At 46.3% G+C, this 26757-nt stretch overlaps 1 protein-coding gene and 1 pseudogene across 1 annotated transcript; one reads left to right on the forward strand and one right to left on the reverse strand.

Annotated features, from left to right (window-relative positions):
- The first annotated feature begins 20813 nt into the window (after positions 1–20813).
- LOC112882271 lies at positions 20814–21840 on the forward strand. Its single transcript, XM_025947285.1, has one exon. It carries the CDS (start codon positions 20814–20816, stop codon positions 21603–21605), a length of 792 nt encoding a protein of 263 aa, XP_025803070.1. The 3' UTR covers positions 21606–21840.
- Positions 21841–22340: 500 nt separating this feature from the next.
- Positions 22341–26757, reverse strand: LOC112882272 (annotated as a pseudogene).

Raw genomic sequence — 26757 nt, forward strand, 5'->3', positions numbered from 1 at the left:
GTCAATTGACCTGCATTGACCTACAGATTGGTTGAGTGCTTGGTGGTGAAAATAGGTAAAAGATCTGAAGAGGCATAGATGCACACGCATACAGTAATTATAAGTGAGCTTAAGATTGGTATTACTCATCAACAGGACACGTCTAGTTTTTACCTATCTGTTCATGGGAAGGGCCCCTGACCTTTCGGTCCTCTTGCATCCAAACCGGCATGTGCATTTCAAATCCAATTTACCGTTTCCAAGCAGGAAAAACAATACGAAAGGAATCAGTGCTCGTAGCCTAAGAATGAGAGGAAAAATAACATGAAAGGAATCAGTGCTCGTAGCCTAAGAATGAGAGGGGTGAATTAGGCAATTCTAAAACTTTAAACTATGGCTCAAACTAATTAACACAAAATATAAGCTAAAACATATTATCTAGATGTGCATCTAGGGTTCAACTAGTGTGAAAATTAAATCTCATCCCAAAGAGTTTTGCAACCTATAGCCAATCCTAGCGAGATATTACACTAAGAATGAAAAAGCACACAAGATTGCAATAAGAATGCGGAAACTTAAAGAAAAGGGATGAGGGGAAGCAAACTCTCAACATGAAGATTTATCCCGTGGTATCGGTAGACACAAGGCCATCCCCAGTCCACGTTGTTAAAACACTCACTAAGAGTATTGCTTCCCGGTCACTGAATCTCTTCTGGGACTCTTCTTGACTCGCCACCAAGGCTTAGCCACCGAGGCTCTCGCCAAGTCCCCGGTCACCTCGATGCCGTCTCCACTAAGGAGTTTCTCCACGAAGGAAGGGGTCTCCACGTCCCCCGCACAAAGCCATTATCGCCGCTCCATACCAAGCCAGAGGATCGATGACTTGCCGGTGAGTCACCAAGACTCCAAGGGGCCGGCACACTGAGATACAACTTGTGATTCACCCAAGAACAAGGACACAAGGCAGCAACGTCTTGCTCTCTCACTCGCTCTAGAGCTAATCCTAGCACTAACACCGTCAAAGCTTGTGCTAAATCTAAGAATATGATCAATGAGCTTATGGTGGCTTGGAGAACTTCTTTAGAGTGTGGGTAGCTTCTCACGAACTCTAGCAACCTCAAATGATCCAAGGTGAGATCTTATATAGGCTAGAGATCCACTTCTAGCCGTTACGTGCTTTTTCCATGAAAAGCATATAGCGTCGGATAAACCAGTTGCCACCATCGGTTTAACTAGTCACACTCAGCCTGCCTACTAGCCGTTGAACTCCAACTACCATCCTCTGGTAACATCATTGCACCGACGCAATGCATCGACGACCGTCGGTTTAACCGGTGCTGAAGACTTTGCATGGAAACCCTTCTAGAACCAAAACATGCGTACTGAGTAACCACAACACGCTTGCACTGACATCTTCTTTTGCACTATCAGTTTAATCGGTGCCTCTATCATTTCTTCAATTGATTGCCATGTCATCTTCTCATTGCACTGACGCCTCTATTCCTATAGCGTCAGTTCAACTGGAGCTACTATGGTTTCTTCACTTGATCACCGTATCAACTCACCAAAGCACCTACCCGTTATAAGTTCATGTCGTCGGTTTAACCGACGCATGTAATCATGCTGAATCTTGTCCAAATTATCTCTATATTTTCACTACAACTTGAACATCTTGATAGCAATCACTACCAAAAAACGATTTGTAGCAAGGCCGCGTTTTTTTCTAGGGGCGGGTCAAAAGATAACCCGCTCCTACAAATGGAGCGTGATGAGGACATCACTAGAATGGATACCACCATATTAGTGCCTTCTTGCCCAAAGGTGAATCAACTCTATTTCAAGATTAAATCGATACATTTAAACAATTAATGTTGCACTATGATTTCTGTGCATTCTTGTTTTCAGAATTACTCGACTAGATAAAGCCGTGTGTGGAAATTACATGGAAAATATGGAGGACCAAAGAAATTGATTGGGAACCAAGCCCAAGTATTTCTAATATTCTCCACCAGGCCACCACGTCACTTTTGGTGCAAGGAAAGAAAGAGTCCAAATCCAACACATTTTGGATGTTTGATTCGGACTGCAGGACAGAACCAAGCTGTAATGACTGCCACAACTTCATACGTACTCTGATTGGGGCAATCTTGGACTTCACGGAAAGCTTATAAAGTCTACTTTCATATGGATCCAAACTTATGTCCATATCTTCTCCGAGACGGCCGCAATCATTGATTTACTATAAAAACCTTTTCTAAAGATCTTTTCTGTCGACGGTGCTGCGTCACCTGATTTTGGCCCGATGGGCTGTGTATCAAGTGGCACCCAATAGGGACGCATCTGTTATCGCCATATTTTGGACGGGCCAAAAGTGGGCCGAGGAGCAAGATGGGCCTAGGAGATAGTTACGGTAAGCTTGCGAATCAGATCCTGTACGGGTGTTTGGGGCCAGTAAGGCCGTGTAAACTCTAATTTAGGCAGTTAGGATTCGTGTCATGTTTGGTTAGGGTTAGTTAAAGAGAACAAGTCTACGGACTATAAATATGTACCATGAATAAACAAGAAAGACAGAATCGTTCATCATCAACTCTCGGCGTATCGCCTCCCCTGTTCTAGGGTTTTCATCGGGTAAGTGCCATGCGACCCCGATCACGTTCTGCGTGATCGGGGTAGCATCGCCTTTGCTCGTTCGCTTATACGTTGCTCGTTCTGAAGCCTTGTAGATGGCGAGTAGCGTTGATTATCTTAGCACGCATAGAGTAATGTTATTCTTTTCGCATCTTAATCATGCTTTGTTCGTTGCTCTCGTGTGCTTGATCCTCGTGTTCGTTTACGGATGCGATGGTTATATCTTGTTTCATGTTTATCAGTAGATCCGATCTGTTATGGCTAGTTTCTGTTTATTTAGAGGCTCAGCTCAATATGTGCACGATTAGGCCTTATAAACGAGTTGAATGTTCCGGCAGTATGCTCTGTATCGGCTTATCGCCTGAATAGAGGTCGCTTCAGGAATCGGCTTTTCAGTTGTTTCTTTAATCTCTGTTTAGATCGTTCATCCTGATGCTTTCATGTATTTGTTAGGCTCAATCACGTGTAGGATGTTCCGATCGTGCAATGAGGGTTTAGTTGTCGTGGGTTGGATCAGATTGATATTTATAAAGCAAGTCTTATTTAAATATATATATGTTCGTATGCTGCATGTTCCAAAGATCCGACCCGGTATTGATGCAATCGGCTCCCTATAGCCGATACCGGGGAGGAGGTGGTGAGCCGACCACGGCTCGGACTAATCTTTATATGTGTCTGTGTACGCAGGAGTTTGACACATCACACCTTCCTGATCAGGTGCAGGATCAGGTGGCACGCCTAGCAACTTCCAGCCAGGGTGCGCGCCGGATCACTGGGCCGTTGATCGAGGGACCGGGGCCCACCAGCCGTCTCGGAAGCCTCCCGGCTCCTCGTGTTGCCTGTCACTGCTCGCCGGCGGGTTTTGACCGACAACAGCATCCTAGGGTTTAGGGACGACCTCCACCATATTTTGGTCATCCTCTACCCTCTCATATACCTCTATAGCCGCCATAAACAGATTGGGTTTTGATTTGTTGAAAGTTTAGCCATTGCTACTTTCTTGTAGACGCGTGTGTCGGCTAGACCATCCGTTCTACTCAATTCAGAACCCCACCTTTATGATTTTAGATTGGTAGTTATCTCCATATTTGCAATTAAGTTGCTTGTTCTACTTGTTCTTGCTTGTTCTTTGATTGCTTGCAGGACGAGTGCCCTAGTGGCCGGGTGTTGCGCTCCACAAGGTCGCGGCAGCCATTGAAGGTGGTGTATCGGTTGCTAAGGCGCATCCCCGGATGGTTGTAGTCGGGCCGTCAACATCGTCTCCATCCCCAAATCGAGTTATCCCACGTCTCTCATCGAAAGATCAGAAACAAACCCTACCGGGTTCACATCAGAGCAGGGGTACTTGTAGTATCCGACCCGCCTCTAGAAAAGCATTTTAGGGGCTGGTTACGCCATCACCCGCCCTTGTAAATGGGCATAATTTTCAAGGGCGGGTCATGGCATCACCCGCCCCTAAAAATGGTATTTTTAGAGACGGGTGACGCCATCACCCGCCCCTATAAATGCCCGCCCCTAAAAATGGTTCCACAAACTTGTTCGTATGATTTTGGATAAGATTAAACTTTATATCAAAATTGTATAGAATGACGAGATCTAGAACTTTGTACTTTACAACCTTTTCATTTAAGGTCATTTAATAGTCCAAAAAATTATTATGAACCTATGTATAGCTATGACTATACAGTATCTTATACAACTCAAGTTATACTTTGAGATTTCAACAATCATAACCTTTATATACACTAAAATATACTTGGCATATATTTTTTATCTATAAGTCACAATAACCATAGTATAAAAGTTTCACTTTTTAATTTGTTTTGCTACATGGAAATATTTAAATAAATTTTTTGGAATAAAATTGAAAAATATTTTTAGGGGCGGGTGGTGCCGTCACCCTCCCTTAGAAACGTATTTCTAGGTGCGGGTGATAGCGTCCCCGTCCCTAAATACTCCTACGCAAAAAAATTCATAACTTTTCATATGATCTCGGATGAAATAAACTTTATACCAAAATTGTAGAGATCGACGAGATCTACAATTTTATGGTTGATAACCTTTTATTTAAGGTCATCTAATAGTCCAAAAAATTATTATAAGTTGTATAATAGCTATGACTATATAGTATCTCATACAACTTAAGTCATACTTTGAGGTTTCCACAATCTTAACCTTTATATACACTGAAAAAATACTTAGCATATTTTTTGTATCTACATTTCATAATAACTATAGTGTAAAAGTTTTACTTTTTAAATTTATTTTGCTATATGTTAAGATTTAAATTAATTTTTGGAATAAAGTAGAAAAATAGTTTTAGAGGCAGGTGGTGGTGGCATCACCCACCCCTAGGGGGCGGGTGATGGCGTCACCTGCCCCTAAAAATCGAGCCATCACCGCTCGCTCCCTGATCCCACATCATTGATCCGCGCCCCCTCGCAATCCGCCAATCGTGCGCCACCGCGGCCTCTGCACAACCCGTCTGCTTCCTTCTCTCTCCCTCCGATCCCGTTCCCTCCTCTCTCGATCCCCTCCTCTCTCACCATGTCGCCCCTTCCTTCTTTCCCCCACCGTCCTCCCTTCTCTTCCTCCTATCCCTCCCCCCCCCCCCCGCCACCCTTCCCCTCCTCTCCCTCCCCCGCTGGCCTTCCATCTCCTGCCTGGCGGAGTCACGACAGCTCGAGGGGGCTGCGACGGCGCTGATCGAGCCGCTCCACCCTCGCTGCCACCTCCCCTTCTTTCTCCTACCACCCAGAGCCACAGCGGCACGAGGGGGACCGCGGCGGCGCTAGAAGGGTTGCGCGACGCGAGGGGGACAGCAGCACGCGGGACAACCAACTCAGGGCCTCCGCAGCGTGCAGAACTGCCGGCGTGAGGGAGCTGCCAGCGCGGGGAAGAAGTAGCGGCTCGGCGCGGCACGGGGAAGCAATGACGATGTGGCGCGGGAGAGAGAGGTAGATGTGGGAACGGCGGCCCGATCCGGCGGCGGGAGGTGGTGGAGAGTGCGCTGGCGGGTCTGGCGGCGAGCGCGTGGGCAGGTAGATCATGCGGCGAGCGCACAGGTGGATTCGTCGGCGAGCGACCGCATGGGCGGATTCCGGAGACGGCGATGCTTTCAGTCCCCAGTGGCACGCCCCAAGTCGGCGCGGGGAGCAGCAGTGGCCGCCGGCGCGGAGAGTGGCAGCGGCTGCCAGCGTGGGGGAGCGGCGGCTGCCAGCTGCGGTGATTTTTTTTGTTTTTTATTTGATCTGTAGGGGATTTCCAGGGGTAGGTGAGGGGGTGACCCACCCCTGGAAATTGGTTTTAAGGGGCGGGCGCGTATTACCCGCCACTGCAAACTATATTTGTAGCTACGAGAAGCATGGACGGGTACCCGCCCTTACAAATAGGTTTTTACCCACCTCTAAAAACTGTTTTTATAGTAGTGGATTTGGACCATCTTGTATATGGTTTGGACTCCATCCATGAAACCTAGAAATCCTACAAACTTGAATTCACAAACTCGTTAGTCCCTTATCACACATCACCAAAATCACAATTATAGCCTATTGCGGCCCTATTCCTTACACAACAACAACATGTTGACGCATTGACGGTGAGAGAGACCGAACACAGAGCATGCTGGTGAACTCTAAGCCAGGGGAATGTAATTTACTCATGACTCTCAATCCAAAGCTAATGATGTGCTAATGATGAACACATGGTACATTTACCGCCACAGTGACGGAGAACTAGGAGGACAAAATGAGAGTGCGCTCATGCAACTAACCAAGAGCTTTTGCTTGGGTAGCAAAGCCCACACATCCACATTAGTTACAATAGCACACAAGTCTCCATGCATTATATGTGAATCCCCATAGATCTAATTTCTTACGAAGAGGATGAAGCGGTGATTGCTGAAGTTGATCGCGTCCGTCTCGATGCCATTGCTGCTATCGATGATTTCCTCCAGAAAACCTGTTTAAGATAAACTTTGTATTCATATATCGTGACTTTAAATCGATGGTCACGCATCGACTGTTAAACAGTAACCCATTGTGTTAATTGCTCCAACAAAACCTCTAAAGTCGATGGTCTTACATCAGCTATTCTAATGACTTACGAAATGCCTCTCTTTTTTAACGTATGGGTCGATCACACGCATCGGCCTCTTTTTCGTTCTTATTTTGCCAAAACGTCATCGGCTTCATAGACCTGGGTCCCTGAGTTCCGTCGGTTCGCATCCTTGCGCACAACTCCAACGTCGCCTTGTTTAAGCTCACTGGTCATATCGGCTTATAGCCTGATGGATGACATCGGCTCTGGGTCCCCAAGTTCCGTCGGTTCGCACCCTTGCGTACAACTCCAGCGTCGCCTTGTTTAAGGTCACTGGTCATATCGGCTTATAGCCTGATGGATGACATCGACTTTACTGCCCGTCGTCCCACATGCTTGGGAAGTATCTCTTAAGATGTTGACCGTTGATTGCCACTGGAAACTTGATGCCATCCAATTCTTCAAGCATATATGCATTCCCAGGTAGGACCTGGTCAACCCTGTATGGTCCATGCCAATTTGGGAACCACTTGCCATATGCCGCGTCCTTAGTTCCCAACGGTAGTACTGCTTCCCAGACCAGATCTCCTACTTGAAATTTCTTTGGTTTGACCTTCTTATTATACGCGCGGGCTACTTTGGCATTATTTTCCTTGATCTTGTCTAGTGACCAAAGCCTGAGTTCCGTGAGGTCCTCCACATTGTCATTCATCAGAGTAGCATATTCTTCAGCTGTTAAATCATTCTGGAACTCTACGCACCTTGATCCGGCCGTAATTTCCTATGGTAACACAGCTTCCTGTCCGTAGATCAAATGATAAGGGGAAGTTTTCATCGCCCCATGACAAGATATACGGTATGACCACAATGCCTCTGACAAGACCTCGTACCAGCGTCTAGGGTACTCATCAATCTTCCTCTTAATCAACTTGATAAGGCTCTGATTGGACGCTTCAGCTTGTCCATTTTCCTGAGCATAATATGGAGATGATCTGATCAGCTTGATACCCATATCGGCAGCAAACTTCTTGAATTCCTCTGAAATAAAAACCGAACCACCATCTGTTGTAATGGTCTGAGGGATCCCAAATCTATGAATGACGTGTTCCTTGACAAACTGAATAACATCTCTAGATGCCACCGATTTTATCGGAACCGCTTCTACCCATTTGGTGAAGTAATCCGTGATAGCCAAAATAAACTGATGACCTTTGCTAGATGGCGGATTAATTTTACCGATCATGTCCATACCCCAGCCTCTGAACGGCCATGGTTTAATAATGGGGTTCATCATGGATGCTGGTACCATCTGGATCTTCCCGAACCTCTGACATGCTTGACACCCTTTATAATACTTAAAACAATCCTCAAGCATGGTGGGCCAATAGTACCCTGATCGCCTAATCAGCCACTTCATTTTGTGAGCCGATTGATGAGTCCCACACGTTCCTTCGTGGACTTCCTGTAAGAGCCGATTGGACTCAACCGGCCCCAGGCATTTAAGCAACAACCCCTCCAAGATCCTATAAAATATGTCGTCCCCTATCAGGACATACCTCATGGCTTTATATCGTATCCTCTTGGGTGCCCCCCGAGCCGAATCCTTCAAGTAATTGAAGATATCGGCTCTCCAATCTCCCTGGTCCAGTAGGTGTACCTGGTGATTAGTTCCATTGGTTTTGTACCCCAAAGCCAGTTGTGCCAAATCATTGGCCTCTGTATTCCGAGTCCTAGGTATCCAATAAAAATTTATGCACCCGAACTGGGCTATTAGTTCCTGGCATCGCACCCACAATGGAAATAGTAGCTCGCTTTCACACCTGTATTCCTCTGTGAGTTGAGAGATTACCAATTTTGAATCCCCGAAGACTTCTACCGCTTTGGCTCCGGCCTCAGGAAGCAACTCCATACCTTTATGCACCGCTTCATACTCTGCAAGATTTTTGGTGCAAGTAGTAGGCAATCTAATTGAGAAAGAATATGTTAACCCCCGAGGCGACACCAGCAGGATACCGATGCCACATCCGTCTCCACAAACTGATCCATCGAAGTACATAGCCCAAGCTCGTACAGAAAGCGTCGCTATGTTGGTATTGACCCTCTCGGCAATAAGATCCGCTAACGCTTGCCCTTTGACTGCCTTTGCGGGTTGATATCAGATATCGAACTCTGATAATGCAAACATCCATTTTCCCAATCGGCCTTTCAACACAGGAGCCGATACCATGTGCTTTATAACATCCGATTTGCAGATGACAATTACCTCAGCTGATAACAGGATGTGACGAAGCTTAGTGCACGTAAAAAATAAACAAAGGCATAGCTTCTCCATATCGGGATACCTTGTTTCTGCGTCCAGCATCCTTCTGCTGAGGTAGAATACCACCCTCTCTTTGTTGTCATACAATTGTACTACCACTGATGCGATGGATGTGTCACCAACTGACAAATATACGTAAAATGGCGTATCTTGTTGTGGTGGAACCAACACAGGCGGTCTCGATAAATATTCTTTAATTTCTTCAAATGCCCGTTGCTGTTCTGCCCCCCAGCGGAATTCTTCATTGGTTTTGATTTTCATTAACTCCATAAAAGGTTCAATCCGCCCAGAAAGATTGGAAATAAATCTCCTGATGAAATTAATCTTGCCAATAAGTTACTGGAGCTCCTTCTTGGTAGTGGGTGGCACCATGGTACGCACAGCTTCCTGACTTTTTAGGCCAATCTCGATTCCTCTTTCATGAACCAGAAAACCCAAAAACTGCCCAGCCGACATGCCAAAAGCGCACTTCTTTGGGTTCATCCTGAGCCCGAACCTTCTATTTTGCTCCAGAACCTGTCGTAAATCACCCAGATATCCTTCGACCGACGCTGACTTCACTACGACATCATCAATGTAAATTTCCACCAAATTGCCGACCAGATCATGGAAAATGTGATTCATGGCATGCTGATATGTAGCGCCAGCATTTTTCAGACCGAAGGTCATAACCACGTACTCGAACAGGCCCACCGCTCCAGGCACTCTGAATGCAGTTTTGTGTATATCTTCAGGGGCCATGAAAATCTGATCATAACCAGCATTACCATCCATGAAACTCAAAATTTTATGACCGGCAGCCGCATTGATCAACGTCCCTGCAATAGGAATTGGGTATTCATCCTTCGGAGTGGTCCTATTGAGGTCTCTGAAATCTACGCAAACCCGCCATCAGCCATCCTTCTTCTGTACGATTACAACACTTGAGATCCATTCGGCATACCTGTAAGTCCTAATGAATCCAGCTTCTAACATCTTCTCCACTTCTTTTTTTCACTTCAACCAGGACATCGGCTTTCATCTGGCGAGCTCGCTGTTGGAACGGTCAAAATCCACTTTCGAGGGGGAGCCGATGTTCAACTATGTGCCTATCCAGCCCAGGCATCTCTGTATAATCCTAGGTGAAGCAATCGGCATATTCCTTTAATAAAGTTATCATCGGCTCTCGCAGGGATGGATGCAACTTCTTGCTGACGAATGTTGGTTGTGGCTTATCCCCAGGACCAATATCTACTTCTTCGAGTTCGTCAGCCGACGTGAAACCATATCCTAATTTCCCATCCTCCGTCAGATCGATGCTATAGATGGAAAAAGAAGACGGTAAAAAGAATTTTGGCCAATCGTCGAGATCGGCCGCTCCATGTACCCCATTATCTCTTAAATTTTTACAAAAAGAATAAGGCCGGCTATCAGCGCAGGCCATCCCATAATGACTATGACTATGTAAAACCCTTGACATCAAAAATCTATATTTCATTTTTTGGGGCCGATTGCAGGAACCGGCCTCCATAGGTACGCTGTAATGACCTGTTTCATGCGACTCTTCTACTTTGTAAGGCCAGTGGATAAGACCAGCCTCACCCCATTTTTTGTAGCCTCGATGCGATCACACCCTTCTAGACTCATCCCTGAAATCGGCTCCTGATCTTCCGCATCGCAGATACTTATGGCAGCATGCGCAATTTCAATTAAATCATCTGCCTGGACCACCTCCACCTCGTCTCCGTCCCACTGGATTAAACACTGATGCATTGTGGAAGGAATGCAACAGTTAGTGTGAATCCAATCCCTGCCAAGTAGGACATTGTAGGTACTTTTGCTATTAACGACGAAGAAGGAGGTCAGGACAGTCTTATTTCCGATAGTGAGATCCACACTGAGGACGCCCTGAGCTTCTGAAGTCTGCCCATTAAAGTCACTTAGTGTGACATTAGTCTTGATCAGGTCTTCGGTGGACCGCCCCAAACGGTGTAAAACTAAGTATGGCATGATGTTGACTCCTGCCCCTGTATCCACCACCATCTTATTAACAGGCTGGCCGTTTATGTATCCTTTAAGATACAAGGCCTTCAGATGCTTGTAATTCTTGGCTTGTGGCTTCTCCAATATCACCGGCCGGGGTCCCAAATCAAGCTGGGCTACTGATGACTCCTCCTGGGCCCGAGCGTGAAATTCTGCAGGGAGCACAAAGACCATGTGCGTATCAGCCGATATCTTCTTATCGGCTCTTGCTGACTTGGGTCGCCACTCCTTTCTGGAAGGGCGTGACTCCTTTTTCTGCACATGATTGACCTGTTCTGCCAGATCCGGTCGCGCTTTCCTTAATAACTCGATGTATTTAGTCTCGGCTTCCTCCAGGCTGTGCAGCCACTGAACCCTGCGCTTCTGAGAATGATTGAGTCCATCAGGGCACCATCGTGGATGATGATACCTATCCTCCTCTTCATCAAAGTTCTCTCCCCTTCGTGGCGATCGAACCCATTCTTGTCGGGTTGGAACAGGCCCTAACCGTCGGAAAACCGAGACCCCCTTTGCGTCTGACTTCACAGGTCCACACTCTGGCCAATCCCTAGTAGTGGGCAGCCGACTCATACCAGAATCCCAACAGTACCAGAAAAACTGGCAGTGCCAATGATCACGGGCGTCGTCATGCTTCCTCAAGCGCCTCCCAATGCGACGCTCATATTCTTCCTCCTCGGATTCCCATTGAAGACGCTGCTGGTACTGGTATTCATACTTCCTGAGAAGATCAGAAGAAGTTGGCCATTGATTCCTTACATACCTTACTAGTTCTTCTGTGACATACCCTTTTCCTTCTTTTTGGGGCCAATCGCTGGGATCAGCCTCTTTGTTTTTGACTTGGTGGCGTGACGCTACCCCCACCATGTTGATGCCGAGCGCAAAATCCAGCTGTCGCCTTGCAGACCGATCGTAACTTTCCACCATGTTTACGCCAGGGAAAGGCTGAGTATCGACCTTCATGGCGGTTTGGCCTAAGATCAATTGGCCTTGCTTAATAGCCGACTGGATTTGCCGACGGAGCTCTTTGCAGTCGCTTGTGCTGTGGGTAAAGGAGTCATGCCACTTACAATATGATCTCCCCTTCAACTCCTATGCCGTGGGAGGTTTGTATCCTTCCGGAAACTTCAACTGTTTTTCTTTTAACAATAGGTCGAAAATTTGTTCAACTTTACCCACGTCAAAGTCAAACCCCTTTGCAGGCCCAGTTTGCTTCACCCACTTACAGGGCACAAGATTTGCGCCCCGAGTCCACTCTACGACTGACACTTCTTGCTCTTCCCCAGAGTCTTCGGCCTCCTCTGCATCCACCACCGCCACTTGACGCTTGAATTTTTCTTGATACAGCTCAGGATGACGCTGCTCATGCGTCGTCAGCTTCTGGACCAGATGCGCCAAAGAAGTGAATTCCAATTGAAAAGCCAGATCTCTGATCGGCTTCAATAATCGCAATGATGCCAATTCGACTGCTTCTTTCTCTGAAATCCATGTTGAGTAGCATCTGTACTTCACCTCCCTAAAGCGTCGGACGAATTCCGCCACGGTCTCTCCACACTTCTGTTGTACCTGCACCAAATCGGCAATTCCTGCTTCTGCAGCTTCCAAATGATACTGAATGTGGAATTGTTCTTCCAGCTGCTTCCAGGTACAGATAGAGTCAGGACCTAATGATGTATACCATCCAAAGGCTGGTCCTGTGAGCGATTGCGAGAAAAACCTTACTCGCAATGGATCCGATACAGAGATCATCCCCAACTGTGCCAGGTATCGACTCACGTGCTCAATAGAGCTGGATCCTTCTGCCCCACTGAATTTGGTAAACTCAAGAAGCTGATACTTAGGCGGTAATGGGATTAGATCATAATCGCTTGGATACGGCTTGGTATAGCCGATCGCTCTCCTCTTTGGTAATATGCCAAACTGATCCCTCAGAATGGCGCTGATTTGCTCCGCTGTTTGTAATTCTGGGGCTGAGTGCGCACTGTCGTGGTTCGGCCCGGTAGCATAAGTTGCTAACCATGCTTGTTTATCTGCATCCGCTCCGGGAGCCCCTCCAACTGCCCTCTGTACCGGATTATTGCTGTTCGGTATATAGGCACACATATAGCCATGTGGGATCTCTCTGGGTGGCTCGCTGAAGAACTGGTGATCCATAGGATCACCACCCACTTTATAAACCACATAAGCCGGAGAACCATGCGACTCCGCAGCCGCGAGCGCGTAAGGCAATGGTGGCCTAGTTTGGAACGGAAATTCCCCTTTATGACTCCCCAAGGTAGGCCCAGTTGGAGAGTGCTGATGCTTCATAATTTCTTGGACCACACGCAAAGCCACACGCTCGAAAGCGTTGACCAAGCTCTCAGAATGTCGGTGCAACGAGTGAGCCACCGCATAATTTACTTCCTGCCGCAGAGCTCTGGTACGGTCTTCAGATGGGACAGACAGATCTACTCCGTCAAGAGCACCCTCGGGTGAAAACCCTTTCCACCTGACACCATGGTGGCGAGTCCTTTCAAAAGAGCCAATGAGATCGGCTTCGAATTGAGTCTTGATTTCATCATATCTTTGCTTGTGCTCAGCTGAGAGCTCCTCGTAGGTGATCGGATCATCCCTTGCCATCCCGTTGGCCGCAACTGACGAAGTCGATGAAGATGACGACGTCGACGAAGATGATGAAGATGATGATGATGATGATGAAGATTGTCCTACTGGGCGTGCCAGAATGTATTGTCGGTCAAAACCCGCCGGCGAGCAATGACAGGAAACACGAGGAGCCGGGAGGCTTCCGGGACTGCTGGTGGGCCCCGGTCCCTCGGTCAACGGCCCAGTAATCCGGCGCACACCCTGGCTTGGAGTCGCTACGCGTGCCACCTGACCCTATACCTGATCAGGAAGGTGCGATGTATTAAATTTCTGTATGCACAGACACGTGTAAAGGTTAGTCCGAGCCATGATCGGCTCATCACTTCCTCCTCGGTATCGGCTATGAAGAGCCGATTGTATCAATACCGGATCGGATCTATAAATAGGCAACATATGTACTTGATAACAATATAAATCCTGCTTCATAAATATTAATTTAATCCAATCTACAATAACTAAGCCCTCACTGCATGATCGGAACATCCTACACGTGATTGAGACTAACAAATACCAAAAAGCATCGGAACAATCAACCTAATCAGAGGCCTAAAAACCAGCCGAAGAAACGATTCCCGGAACAATCTCTTTTCAAGCTGTGATCCGATACTAATCATACTGCCAGAACTTTCAACTCGTTTGCAAGGCCTAATCATGCACATATCAAGCTAAATCTCTGATAAACAGAAACTAATCATAACAGATTGGATCTACTAATAAAGATAAAGCAAGATGTGACCATTGCATCTAAGATCGGACACGTTGACTACCAAACACTCATGAGCAACAAACAAGGCACGATCGGAATATGAACAAAAATAACGTTACTCTATGCGTGTTAAGATAACTAGTGCCACTCGCCATCTACAAAGCTTCAGAATGAGAAACACATAAAGCAGACGGGCAAAGGTGATGCTACCCCGATGACACAGAGCGTGATCAGGGCCGCATAGCACTTACCCAAGAAAACCCTAGAACAGGGGAGACGATGCGCCGAGAGTTGTTGATGAATGATTCCATTTCTTGTTTATTCATGGTACATATTTATAGTCCGTAGACTTGTCTTTCTTAACCAACCCTAACCAAACATGACACGAATCTTAACTACCTATATCTATATCTATATCTATACGGCCTCTCTGGCCCCAAAACATCCGCACAAGGTCCAATTCGCAAGCCCATTATAATTATCCTCTAAGCCCATCTTGCTCCATGGCCCACTTCCGGCCCATCCAGATTATGGCGATAACAGAAATCTATCATCGACAACTTATGAAAAATTGCTGAAAAAAATGTGCAACCCATTAGATGGGTCAGTAGCTGTGCATGCCTCCCTCAATAATTTTTTTTCCTGTTTCATTTTTTGAATTTTTTCCGATTTATATTTTGCCGAGTGCTTCTCTTTGCCGAGTGCTTTTTGGCACTCGGCAAAGCCTTTGCCGAGTGCCCGACAAAAAGCACTCGGCAAAGACGTCTTTGCCGACAAAATCGCTGCCGAGTGCCCTTTGCCGAGTGTTACACTTGAAAAAGCCTTTGCCGAGTGTAATCGGGGGTTTGGCGAGTGTCCCAGACACTCGGTAAAGTGCCCGAATCTGGTAGTGTCGCCAAGGACGGCGCTGCCGTCGGGGCTCGGACATCCGGTCATGCGTGGCCCTTGGAATCGCAGCTCCCCCTCCGCACAGGCCCCTGGTTGTCGCCGCTCGCCTTCGTAGCCTTCGTACGGGACGCTGGAAGCTGCCACTCACCCTCGTGCGGGGCTGCCAAAGCCGCAGCTCGCCCTTGTGCGGGGCTGCCGAAGCCGCTGCTCGCCCTCACACGCGCGGGCCGTCATTCGTGCCGCCACCGGGGGCTGGGCACTAGTCGCTTGGCCCTGGATCTAAGCAGCCCTTGTTAGGCAGCTCGGTTCCGGCACTCCCCATGGCGGCTGGTGCTCGGCGTGGGCTCGACCTGGCAACGGAGTTGGTGTACGGGTGCAGCGGCGGGGAGGCGATGACGACGATGGCGGCAAGGCGGGAGGTAGACAGATTTCTTGCGGTGGTGATGCTCTGGTCATGCAGGAGCAACGGGCGAAAGCTTTACCGGTTGTTTATGTCGGCGTCAGCAACGACGGTGCCGTTGAGTGTCGTTTTCCTCCCTTGAGGCATTTTCCAGGTGAAAACTTTACTCCGGCTCGTCGGATGGGTGACGACGGCATCTTCGATGATGTCGTGTCCTTCTTGAAGGTGTCATCTTGGAAGTTCTTTAGCTCAACATTCATTACCTAAGTTAGAGTTTGTTGTGTGAGAGATAGAAGACAAGTATTTGAAGTCCGACGTCAAATTTCTAAACAGACAAAAGATGAAATGGACTGAAAATGCATGAAGACAACGCAAGGTCGACGCATGGACGAAGATGAAGAATGAAGCTTAGTCTTCTAATTTTTCTATCTTAGAGTTTTCCTCCTTGTATTTTTGAGCTCCTCATCGTTGAGGATTAGAGTCTAAGAACTTTTTGTAACTTTTGGCTGTATATATCCATGATGTGGATATGGAAGGCCAGATTTATTCCTTAATCTAAAAAAGAATGTTCTTTATTTGACTCCTCGTGAAAGGGAATTTTGAGCTTTTACTTGAAAGAACATGAGGGACAAGCGCCTACTAATTATATACGTTGAATAAAAAATAGGTTAAGTACATAGCTATTTCATTAACCCATTGGAGGAAAAGTACATAGTGCATAAAGGATTCCCAAATGTATATATTGTGCTGTCCAATCCACTATTAATAATACCAAACTGACATGCAACACCAGTCCCAGCCAGCATTCTGTCCACATGCTGTAAATACGAAATAATCGCTACCAATTAAGCATCTGTAAAGCCCTAAAGGTACGGGACTAAGTTACACTGAGACTTGAACACAGAGAAAAAATCGCAATGATAATCTAAAATTACCGTGCAAGTTATGTACAGCCGAACGTAAAGCTAACACGCAAAATTCATGCAGTTAATTCAATTAAGATGTTTCTGTTAAGTTCGATTTAGTCCCAAGCTTGCTAGAAGCAAAACAATCAAATATCTAGGGCAGAGTTGTTGAAGAACCCATCCAATCGCGGCCCATCAGTGCAACATTAATCATTCATTGTCAGAACAGTCTCAACAGCCAAGTAATCTAGAGCAGATCCGATAATGTTCTCGAGGATCAGGAAAAACACAGCAGCAGAATGCAATCTCAGATTGACCCTCGTCTTGGCTATGCATGGTCGTCGCGACTAGAGCAATCCCATTCAAAGATTCCCGGTAGCTAGACGCACTGTGATGCCAGCGTCAGTGCTTGTTTCAGCTTTGGTAGCGTCTGGGCAGCTGAACCCGACGCATTATGCCGATAACCATAAGACCTATTGGCTCGTGCAAACCTGAGCACGGTGACATAGCATCAGAGATGTCCTTCGCGATGTTGCTGTGCCGAACCGCGACTGGAATCCCAGACGCCGCTCATTCCCACTGAGTGCTTGCGACTTAGTGGTGGACTAGAAACATAGGGTGTGGTGTTGCCGCGCCATCTTTGAGCTAGCCAGTCAGGAAAAACAACTGGAGGCACTTACTAAAACCCAACTTAAAACCTGTCAATATTACTACCTTATTCACTAATATGAATATGTAAATATAGATAAAGATGATAAAACAATGGGTTAGCAGTTGTTATGAAGTTAGAAGTAAGGTAATTAGTTAACGTTCAAGATTAGAAAACAGTTTAAAAGCATTATAATTAAATTAAAGCACATGATATGAGCATATACTTCTTTTACCAAATATAATGTCCAGATCATTCTTGACTTCAATGTATAGACTGAACTCTCTCTTCCAATCACCTTATCCTGGGGCACATTGGTCATATAGCAGATCAAAAAGCACAACTCGAATTCCATTCTTCCCATATCTGCTTTTAAATCAAATGATTGTTTGATGTTAGCAACATGGTAGGAATGTTTGGTAAAGAGAAATATCTTATTCTGCTACGTCAATAATTCAGATAAAATGTTATATGATCAATACATTATACATGCAAAGGAAAACAGTGCAATTCTAGTTTGGTCAGGTTGCACTTTGACCTACAGGGGTCAGGGGAGAAAGGAACATAGCAACTACCAAAAGGTGGAGTCTAAAGAAGTCTCTGAACATCCATGGAGAGCATATCTCTGATTATAGAGCCAGCAATATTTGACCTTGCAGATTAATAGGAAAGTCCAAACATGCTGTCAGAGCAAAGCATTTGAATCAGCATACAGGGACGAAAAATGCAATGATCTGTGCTAAGTTATTGGAAAATAACTTGAACGTGGTGCTGTACTTGTTCAAATGGGATATCAGTAATAGATACCTAAACAGGGAGAGTGAAAGAAAAAAAATGCAATGATCTCTATTGAGTTATTGCAAAATTAACCTGAACATCATGCTGCTGCTGCACCTGTTCATATGGAATATCAGTAACAGATACATAAGCAGGGAGAGTGTGTCCAGGAAGATGGAGAGGATAATAAATGTTGATTTATTTGCAGCATAGGGAAAATCTTACAAACTTTTAGCTCAACAGATATTCAGATTTACCAAGAGAAGCATGAATCATCCCTATTGATCTGAACTCGCCGCTGGAGACTCCCTATTGCCTCTCGAGCACAGAACAAGCAATTAACTTCTTCTGAAAATATTCAGTCAATTTTTTTGTAAAAAATAAGAAATTAATCAAGCAAAGGCGAATTATCAAGCATCCATCCTTGCTGCCTTTAGTGAGAGTAGTGAAAATTGTTGACCAAATCAATGATGTCAGAGGAATAAGAAGGGATAGGAAGCAGAGAACCGGTGGTCGACAGGGCAGTCGGAAGCTTACAGGCCGCCGGGCGGCTAAGTGCTGCTCGTCTTGAGCCGGCTTTTGCCGTGCTTGGCCCTGGTCGCTCCTAAAGGAAAACCAGCAGCCATGAGCCGTAGCCACCGGCTGTGGGAGTCTCTATTTTCTGATGCTACGTCCTCTATGTTGGGGCCAGCGGAGAGAAGGTAATGATATCGGCGGCGGTGGAGCTGCAGGTACCAGCCGGCGGGCCGGGTTGCCCATAGTCACGGTGCGGAAGCAGGCATGGGCGTGGAAGGAGCTCTGGAGAAGCCGTTACATCCATGGGTTACCGCCGGCGTCTCTCCGACTATCGCTGGCCGCCGGGGATCCCTCAAATTGAAGCTATCTCCTGGTTGCGGCTTCTCCGGCGAATGCAGATGAGGCGAGGAGACGATCGGTGACGAGGGATGCATTGGCTCCGCCATCTGGGAACCACGCAAGAAGTCTCAATGGAGGGAAGGCAGTGAGCAGGTCAGGAACAACGAGCTCGTGCTTGTGCGGCCGCCCAAACGGCAAATGCGAGGGAACGGGAAGATGAAGCGTCGAGACTCTGCTCGCGCCTGCGTGTTGTGACCGTAGATGGAATATCCAAAGGCCGAGAATTTCGCGCGACGTGGCCCAATGGTAGGCTAGAGCTTGGTCCAGGATTCGTATTATAGAGATCGGAAGAAAAGAGGTAAAAAGGAGCATGCACCGGATTGCGAGAGCAGAAGTGTGTGAGGTGAGGTACTGGTAGGTAAATGTAACTCCTTTATATAGCTACTAGTAGGACTCATTTTATACCAAAGTATTAAGTCCACAGAGCAAAAGATGATACGCCTGGCCGAGTTGGTAGTTTTCTATGGAAAAAAAACTCACGACAGAATATCTTGCACATGGCCATAGTATTTTTAGCACGTTTTAAGACCGCCAAACTTTCGAACCATAAAACAGGACGTCTCGCAAGTTATGATCTATGGGTGGATTTTTTTTGTTTTAAACCTCGAGAGGGAACATGAACATGTTGCACATGGCAAGTCTGCTAATAGTTTTTCTTGCGAGATTTTACGCGTGCACAAAACATCGGCGCATGAAGAATGAGGGTGGACTTTCACAAATCACAAAGGAATCTGAGCCGCTGATAAAGAACTGTTGGAGAGTGAAGGAGTACGATGAGAGAGATGTTTCATCCTCGTGATACCTTGTAGACACAGTTACCAAGTTTTCAGTAGTCCTAATAGCAGGGCAATAAAAAAAGTATACACCGAGACTAGCCTAATAAGGTACGAGAGGACGGATCGCAATCATAACTATAATCACTACAGTAGTAAATTCTACATTGCATTATTGGAGTTCACCTACTTTTCGAAGTACATATTACAGGGCACCGTGCTTTGAAATTGGTACGGACGCAGTTTTGAATCATCTCTTCTTAGAATATGACTTTGCATCAGCTGATTGCTGGTCCGCACTACAGCTTAATAGCCAAGCACACGAGGAACCTTTGCAGTTGCTGGAGGAATTTAGATCATGCCTGAGGGTGCCTTTGTTCATGAAGATTTATTATCTTGATGAGGTGGAGTATTAGGATCACGAGAGATAATTTTATTTTCAAGTAAAAAATATCAACAGGGTTGCATTGAAGTTTTCAAATTTGAATTTACATTTTTTATCCATATATGATATCATTGAATTTTTTTCTCAAATTTTAACCAACAATTTTTACTTACTGAATTAGCTAAGTAAAGTAAAATAAGTACCAATAGTTCTGTCATCAAAAGTACTAATATTAGGAAACATACTCTCTAATTGCTCATAAAATTGGTTCTCATGATTGGCATGTGAGTGCACTTATGTCTCTAATTGCTCATCTGGGAGCAGCATGTGAGTAACTGGATGCAGATGGGTCGCTGGGACAGGCATGCAGTATCTCTTGCGCTGGTACCTCGTGCTGCTTTTACGAGTAGTCTGTATTCTGTAGTCTGAAAGTGGTGAATAATTCACAAAAGAAAAGTAGATCAAAGAGTACGTAGCAACCCAGATTTTGACTTATTCCGATCCGAAATACCGATAACTCAGCGAACATGTCTCCCAGCATTTCTTTGAATTAATTTGTCTTGGACAGTTTTCGCTTCCTATCAACTGTCATCGCTTGCAACCAAAGCTACAATTAGTATTCTGCTGAAACCCACAAGCAACGATGACATGAACAGTCCAAAACGGGCTCCCGCGTTACTTTGCACGCAACAAACTCGCAGATCAAAGCAATGGCGAAAGTACAACTAAACAAACCTCTCAATCTCTCATCATGTGGTCATCATCACACAGAAAAGGATAGAAACAGAATGTGGCAGATTAAAAGAGCAAGACAAGAAGACCATAAGAACCCCGAGATCGATTCACACAAGTTAAAGCTGATCCGAGGTGTGGAGGGGACGGGAGAGATGATGCTTGGCAAGAGCTCCGCGGACCTGTTTCTTGTCCCCTCTGCGCTGGCGATCATGGTCGGCTACCACCTGCTCCTCCTCCACCGGATCATCCGGCGCCCGCACACCACCGTGATTGGCTACGAGAACCACAACAAGCTCGCCTGGGTTCAGCGCATGGCGCAGACGACCGAGCCAGAGGAGGCCGCGCTGGCGCTGAGCGTCATCTCCGACGGCGTCTCGGCGTCGACCACGCTGGCGTCGCTGTGCATCGCGCTGGCCTCGCTCATCGGCGCGTGGGTGAGCAGCAGCACGCCCGCGGCGGTCACGTCCGGCGGCAGCGGCACGAGCGACGCGGCGGCAGCGGCGAAGTATGCCTGGCTCCTGGCCTGCTTCCTCGCGTCCTTCACCTGCTTCGTGCAGTCCGCGGGGTGCTACGTGCACGCCAGCTTCCTGATCAGCGCGCTGGGCTCCGACGCGCCGGTGAGCCACCTGCAGCGCGCGGTGCTCCGGGGCGGCAGCTTCTGGGCCGCGGGGCTCCGGTCGCTATACCTCGCCACGGCGCTGCTCGTGTGGGTCGTCTTCGGGCCGGCGGCCATGCTTGCCTGCGCCATGCTCACCGTCGCCGTGCTTTACCTGCTGGACTGCAACTCCGTGTCGCTGCACCGCCACCAGTTCACGCCGGCGAGACCGATCATCGTCGCAAATTGATGAACTGAGAAGTTTGTCGCAGCAGAAAATGTGCGTAGTTCAATGAGATCACTTTACTGAAAGGGTTAATTACATTTGTTTTTAATATACGTAGTCATGCCTCGCATCATGGCGCAAAGGCATGGCAAGCAAGATTACTTGTTAAGATTAGCAGGTTGGGCATGACAAACCGATTAAACTGTACGGCACATGTCCACAAACATCTTCATAATATTATTCCACTAGATTACATGAACCGCTACTTATCCTATTTCTCTATCAATTATATATCAGCAATATACAAAGAAGCATTTCGCAGTAAACTTATTTTTCTATCAATTATGTACGAGCAATATTCAAAGAAGCATTGCACAGTAAGACATAACAATCAATCCATAAAATGCGCTCGACCATACTGCCTACCACTTTCGATGAGCATCTGATTCTTAATCAATTCTTGAAAGTACTATCTTCCAGCATTTGATTCTATGTTTTTAAACTGATCTCTTGATACTACAAACAGCTGATAAAAAGGAAATAGAGAACTTGAATACAAAAAATCAGTCATAACATATAGCAATTATATGAAACTGAGTTAGCCAAAAAGGTTACACGGTAGCAACAAAAATGGCAATTCCAGCTGATCTTTGGAGCTAGCGTCTACAGGTGGTTTGCAAACACAAATCAGTACAAATACTGCTACAGTGTACACAAACTTACTCACGTGTAATGATCCCACGGATGAAAAAAGCCACAAATAAAACCATCATGAATAGCAACTATAAATGTGTATGTCTGAACATGAAAATGAATAGGCTGATGTCTGAACATGAAAATGAATAGGCTGACGAGGAACATAAACAAACCTTCAATCCAAATTTTGTACATCTGTGAGAATTACATCATATAACCCTCCTAGAAACACTTGCTGCCTACCAATGACACCTGCCTACCAAGTGGAGGTGAGGCCCGCAATTCTTCTCGGGGCTGCTGCGGAAGGGGAGGATGAGGTGGAGGAGCAGGGTAGGGCGGAGGCCAGGCATGGGTGGCGTGTATAAGAGGAGAGGGCGGAGGTGGGAGGTGGAGAGAACGTTGAGGAGAAGGGGGGATGGCGGAAAATAGCAAGCGGGGCGGGCGGATGGACGCGCCGCGCCCCGCTGACCACCTCGGTGTCTGCTGGGCGTTTTGCTCCTGGGAAGGAACACAAACACATGCGGAGACAGGTGTCCACCCGGCACATGACGCCAGTCACATGCCTACACATGAGGATGGCCCAAGAGCAACTGTGATTGGCAACCAAGCATCTAAGCAAGCAAGATGAATGAAACTGCCTTGACATGGAATCCAACAAAGATGAATGGAACCTCCCTCAGTGTCAAAGTCGAACAATGGACAGGAACTTTGTTTGTTCAAGTCTGTTGTTCGACATGTAAACAGTAGGTGCAGCTCATGCCTGATACTGCCAGAGTTTAGGACGGGTGAAAAGCTGTAATTTGTGGCAAGTGAGCAGCGCTACAATACACCATCAAGATGTGCGTGCATGTTCATGTTTAGTGGCCAAACATGTCAGGACAGAGTTACCAGAAATCTTAAATAAGGCGTTGAAACATGAAGAGGTTTAGTTTAGTTGTAAGGCTTTCATCATCAAGTTGTCATGTAATCCCTGAAACTATGTGTTATGTAGTAGCTATCAACTGATATGAAGGACTGCAGAGAAATACAACTTACATCACAGAAAGATGTGCAGGCTCTGAAGATCCATCCAGTAGAATGAACAAAAAAAAACTTCAGCTCCATGAATCCACAGAGTTGCCTGCTCCTCGCAGGTAACTAGATCAGATGCATGATATGAATTGGTGTTTTCACATCATACTCTCCTTGCAACCAGATAGCAGCACCTGACTGATCATGCAAAGCGTACCTGAGCTGATGGAAGAACCATTCGTGTTGACATCAAAGTCATTCTGACAGAAATGGCATGACAATATATTCTTGCAGTTGCATTCTCTGGCTTGGTTTGCCGACACCAGTTATATTCAAGTCAATGGAGAATGTTTCACTGAATAGCACCATCCTTTGAATACTCCAATGCACCTGATAACAGGAAAGCAAGTAGTTTCAACTTTTTTTTATTCTTCATCCGTAGAAAATTACTAACAAGATGGTTGTTGTTTTTCAGTACTTCACACCTAAGCTGATGGTTCTCCCTCTGACCTCTACCTATTGACAAACTACAAGGGATGCATCTTTGTTTTCCAAGGTTTCTCCAACAGACAAATGCTAGCATAACTGTCCAGGTACAGTCCATGTGAGACTAGAACATGCACTCTGTAGATTTGTTCTCTCTCTAGAAACCTTTTGTGTTTTCCATCTGGAGGTATGGATCTCAGTACTCACAAATAAACTGAAATCCCTAAGTAACGTATCAAATCACCAGGATAATCTTTCCAAACCATAACTAAAGTAAAAGGCCTAGTGGCTAACATGGCCAGGTCCAAACAACAGGATGCCCCTATGTTTGTCTGTAGTCTGCATTGCATGATCATGATTTCAACATCCACAGGACCACAGTCCACTATATTTCCTTTAGAATTTCTTTGCACGTATATCTACTCATCATTACCAGTAATCACCACATGAACATGAACCATCTCTAAAATGGTGAAAACGGTTAGAATCACGCAATATGATCAGCCGGCCCTCAATAGCAGATATATACTTGAAAGCAGTATGACAGTCTTCGCAGACTCTCAGGTTTTTTATCACCCTGATGGGCCTCCCAGGAGGAATTTTAAGAATACCATAAGCAACAGCAAGCTTCTCGCTATGATACTTGAGCATGTGCTCCTTCTCTTCCTCCTCCACATCATGCAAAACCATATCTGTAGCAGATACATAGTCTGCCTTTTTCATCCTCATGTCAAGGTCTTCCAGGAAAGCATATATGTCTTCTTTCTCAGGATGTACACAATCACCCACTGAGACAATGTGGACTTTGTTCTGCACTTCAATCCAACTGAATCCCGGAACCATAACTCTCATACATCATAACTCTCATCTTGTCCACATCACGCCATTTGCCAGAGGATGCATATATATTTGAAAGCAAGACATACATGCCAGCATTTTCAGGTTCCAACTCAAATATTTTCTCAGCTGCACTCCTGCCTAGTTCAGAGTTGCGGTGTATCCTACTAGCACCAAGTAACGCACCCCAGATGGTAGAGTCAGGCTCAAAAGGCATGTCCTTCATAAGATTAACTGCTTCATCCAATCTTCCAGCCCATCCAAGAAGGTCTATCATACAAGTGTAATGTTCAGGTTTCACTGTCACACCAAAATCGTGGTGCATTGAATAAAAGTATGAAATGCCTTTCTCAACCAAACCAGAGTGACTACATGCTGCAAGTACTCCAACCTGAAAGTCAGATTAACCAAAAACTTTAGATCACAAGAGAACATCTATTATTGATTTTAAGTTTTACTACACCTAGCCAACGTCCTGTAGGCTTCTTCAGTTAATGTTGTCCAAAAAAGAAGACACATGCAGACATCATAGTACATGACTTTACTACAAAGAAAGATATATAGATAAATACTACATTCGTCCCAGAATATAGCTATTTTTAGATTTTCTCCAAGTCAAACCTTTGTAAACTTTGATAGTAGATGGTAAAAAAAATAAAGATTGACAACATAAAAATAATATTAGTTTATTCATAATGAAACCAACTATCATAATGTGTAACTTTTTCTATTTAAAAGTAATTATTTTTGAAGATATTATTGGTCAAAGATGAAAATGTTTGACTTTGACCAAGTCTAAAAGTTGTTATATTTTGGGACGGAGGTAGTATTAAAGTATCATGAAGTAGATATTGATCCCTAAAGCGAAACTAATTGCATCTAGTGTAACTTGTCCATGCAACAAACTTAAAGGACAGCTTTCCGTGTCCAGAAAGAATGTTCTTACCAAAGTAATATCATCTGGCTTGGTAGAAGTCTTCCTCATTGTATCAAAAACCTCAAGAGCTTCCTTGCCAAAACCATGCCGTGCGTATCCTGCAATCATAGTATTCCATGAAACAACATCCCTCTCCTCCATCTCCTCAAATGCATTGTGAGCTTCCTCCATTTTCCCACATTTGAAGTACATATCTAGGAGTGCATTTCCCACAAAGCAGCCCACACCGTAACCAGCCTTAATCAACCTACTATGCAGCTGCATTCCACATTCAAGTGCAGCAATGTCAGCACATGTGCTCAAAACACAAGCAAATGCTGACCTATTCACCCACTCACCACAACGCCCCATCCCTTTGAACAACTGCAGGGTTTCCTCACTGAAACCACCTTGCGAATATGCAGCCAGCATTGCAGCCCATGAGACTGCATCTTTCTGTGGCATGATGTCAAAAATGTCCCTTGCCTCCTCCAACATCCCAGCCTGAGCGTACCCTGTCAACATTGTGTTCCATGAAGCCACATTCCTGCAGGGCATGGCATCAAACAACTCCTTCGCAGCTTCGCCTCCTCCATCATCCTCCGCTGGACATATGCTGCCCTCATCGCATTCCACGACACAGCATTCTTCTCTGGCATGGCATCAAACACCCTCCTGGCCTCTTCAAGCATCCCTTGCCTCTTGAATCCTTCCATTCCGCACATACGCAGCAAGCATGCCGTTCTACGAAACAGCATCCTTCTCCGATGCAAGATCAAAGTAGTGTCGCGCGAGCGATACGAGCCCATGGTTGGCGTGAGACGAGATCATGACGTTGTAGGACACGGAGTCCTTCACGGGCATTTCGGCGAACAGGCTCCGCGCAGCGGCCAGGGACGACGAGACCGCCAGCGCGTGGAGGAGCGTGTTGTATGAGAAGGTGTTGGGCCGCGGGATGGAGCGGAAGAAGGAGAGTGCCAGCGGGAGGCGGCCGTTGGCGGCATACCCGGCGAGCATGGCGTTGTAGGTGGAGGTGGAGCGGCGTGGCATTGTGGCGAAGAGGCGCTCGGCGTCCGGCACGCGGCCCGCGCGCATGTGGGCCGTGATGGCCTTGTTCCGCCGGATCACCTCCGCGTCGGGCTTCGCGGAGAATGAGGTGCCGCCGGCGCCGGCCGGGGGCCGGGGGCTTCGCTGCCTCGCGGCGGCGCGGAGATGGCGCGAAGGGAGCAT

The sequence above is a fragment of the Panicum hallii genome, chromosome 2 (assembly GCF_002211085.1).
Source record: "Panicum hallii strain FIL2 chromosome 2, PHallii_v3.1, whole genome shotgun sequence".
Taxonomy (NCBI): Eukaryota; Viridiplantae; Streptophyta; class Magnoliopsida; order Poales; family Poaceae; genus Panicum; species Panicum hallii.

Bases quoted from the DNA above. Each gene is read 5' to 3' on its own strand.
- LOC112882271 (XM_025947285.1), top strand. From the start codon at position 20,814: ATGTGGCAGATTAAAAGAGCAAGACAAGAAGACCATAAGAACCCCGAG.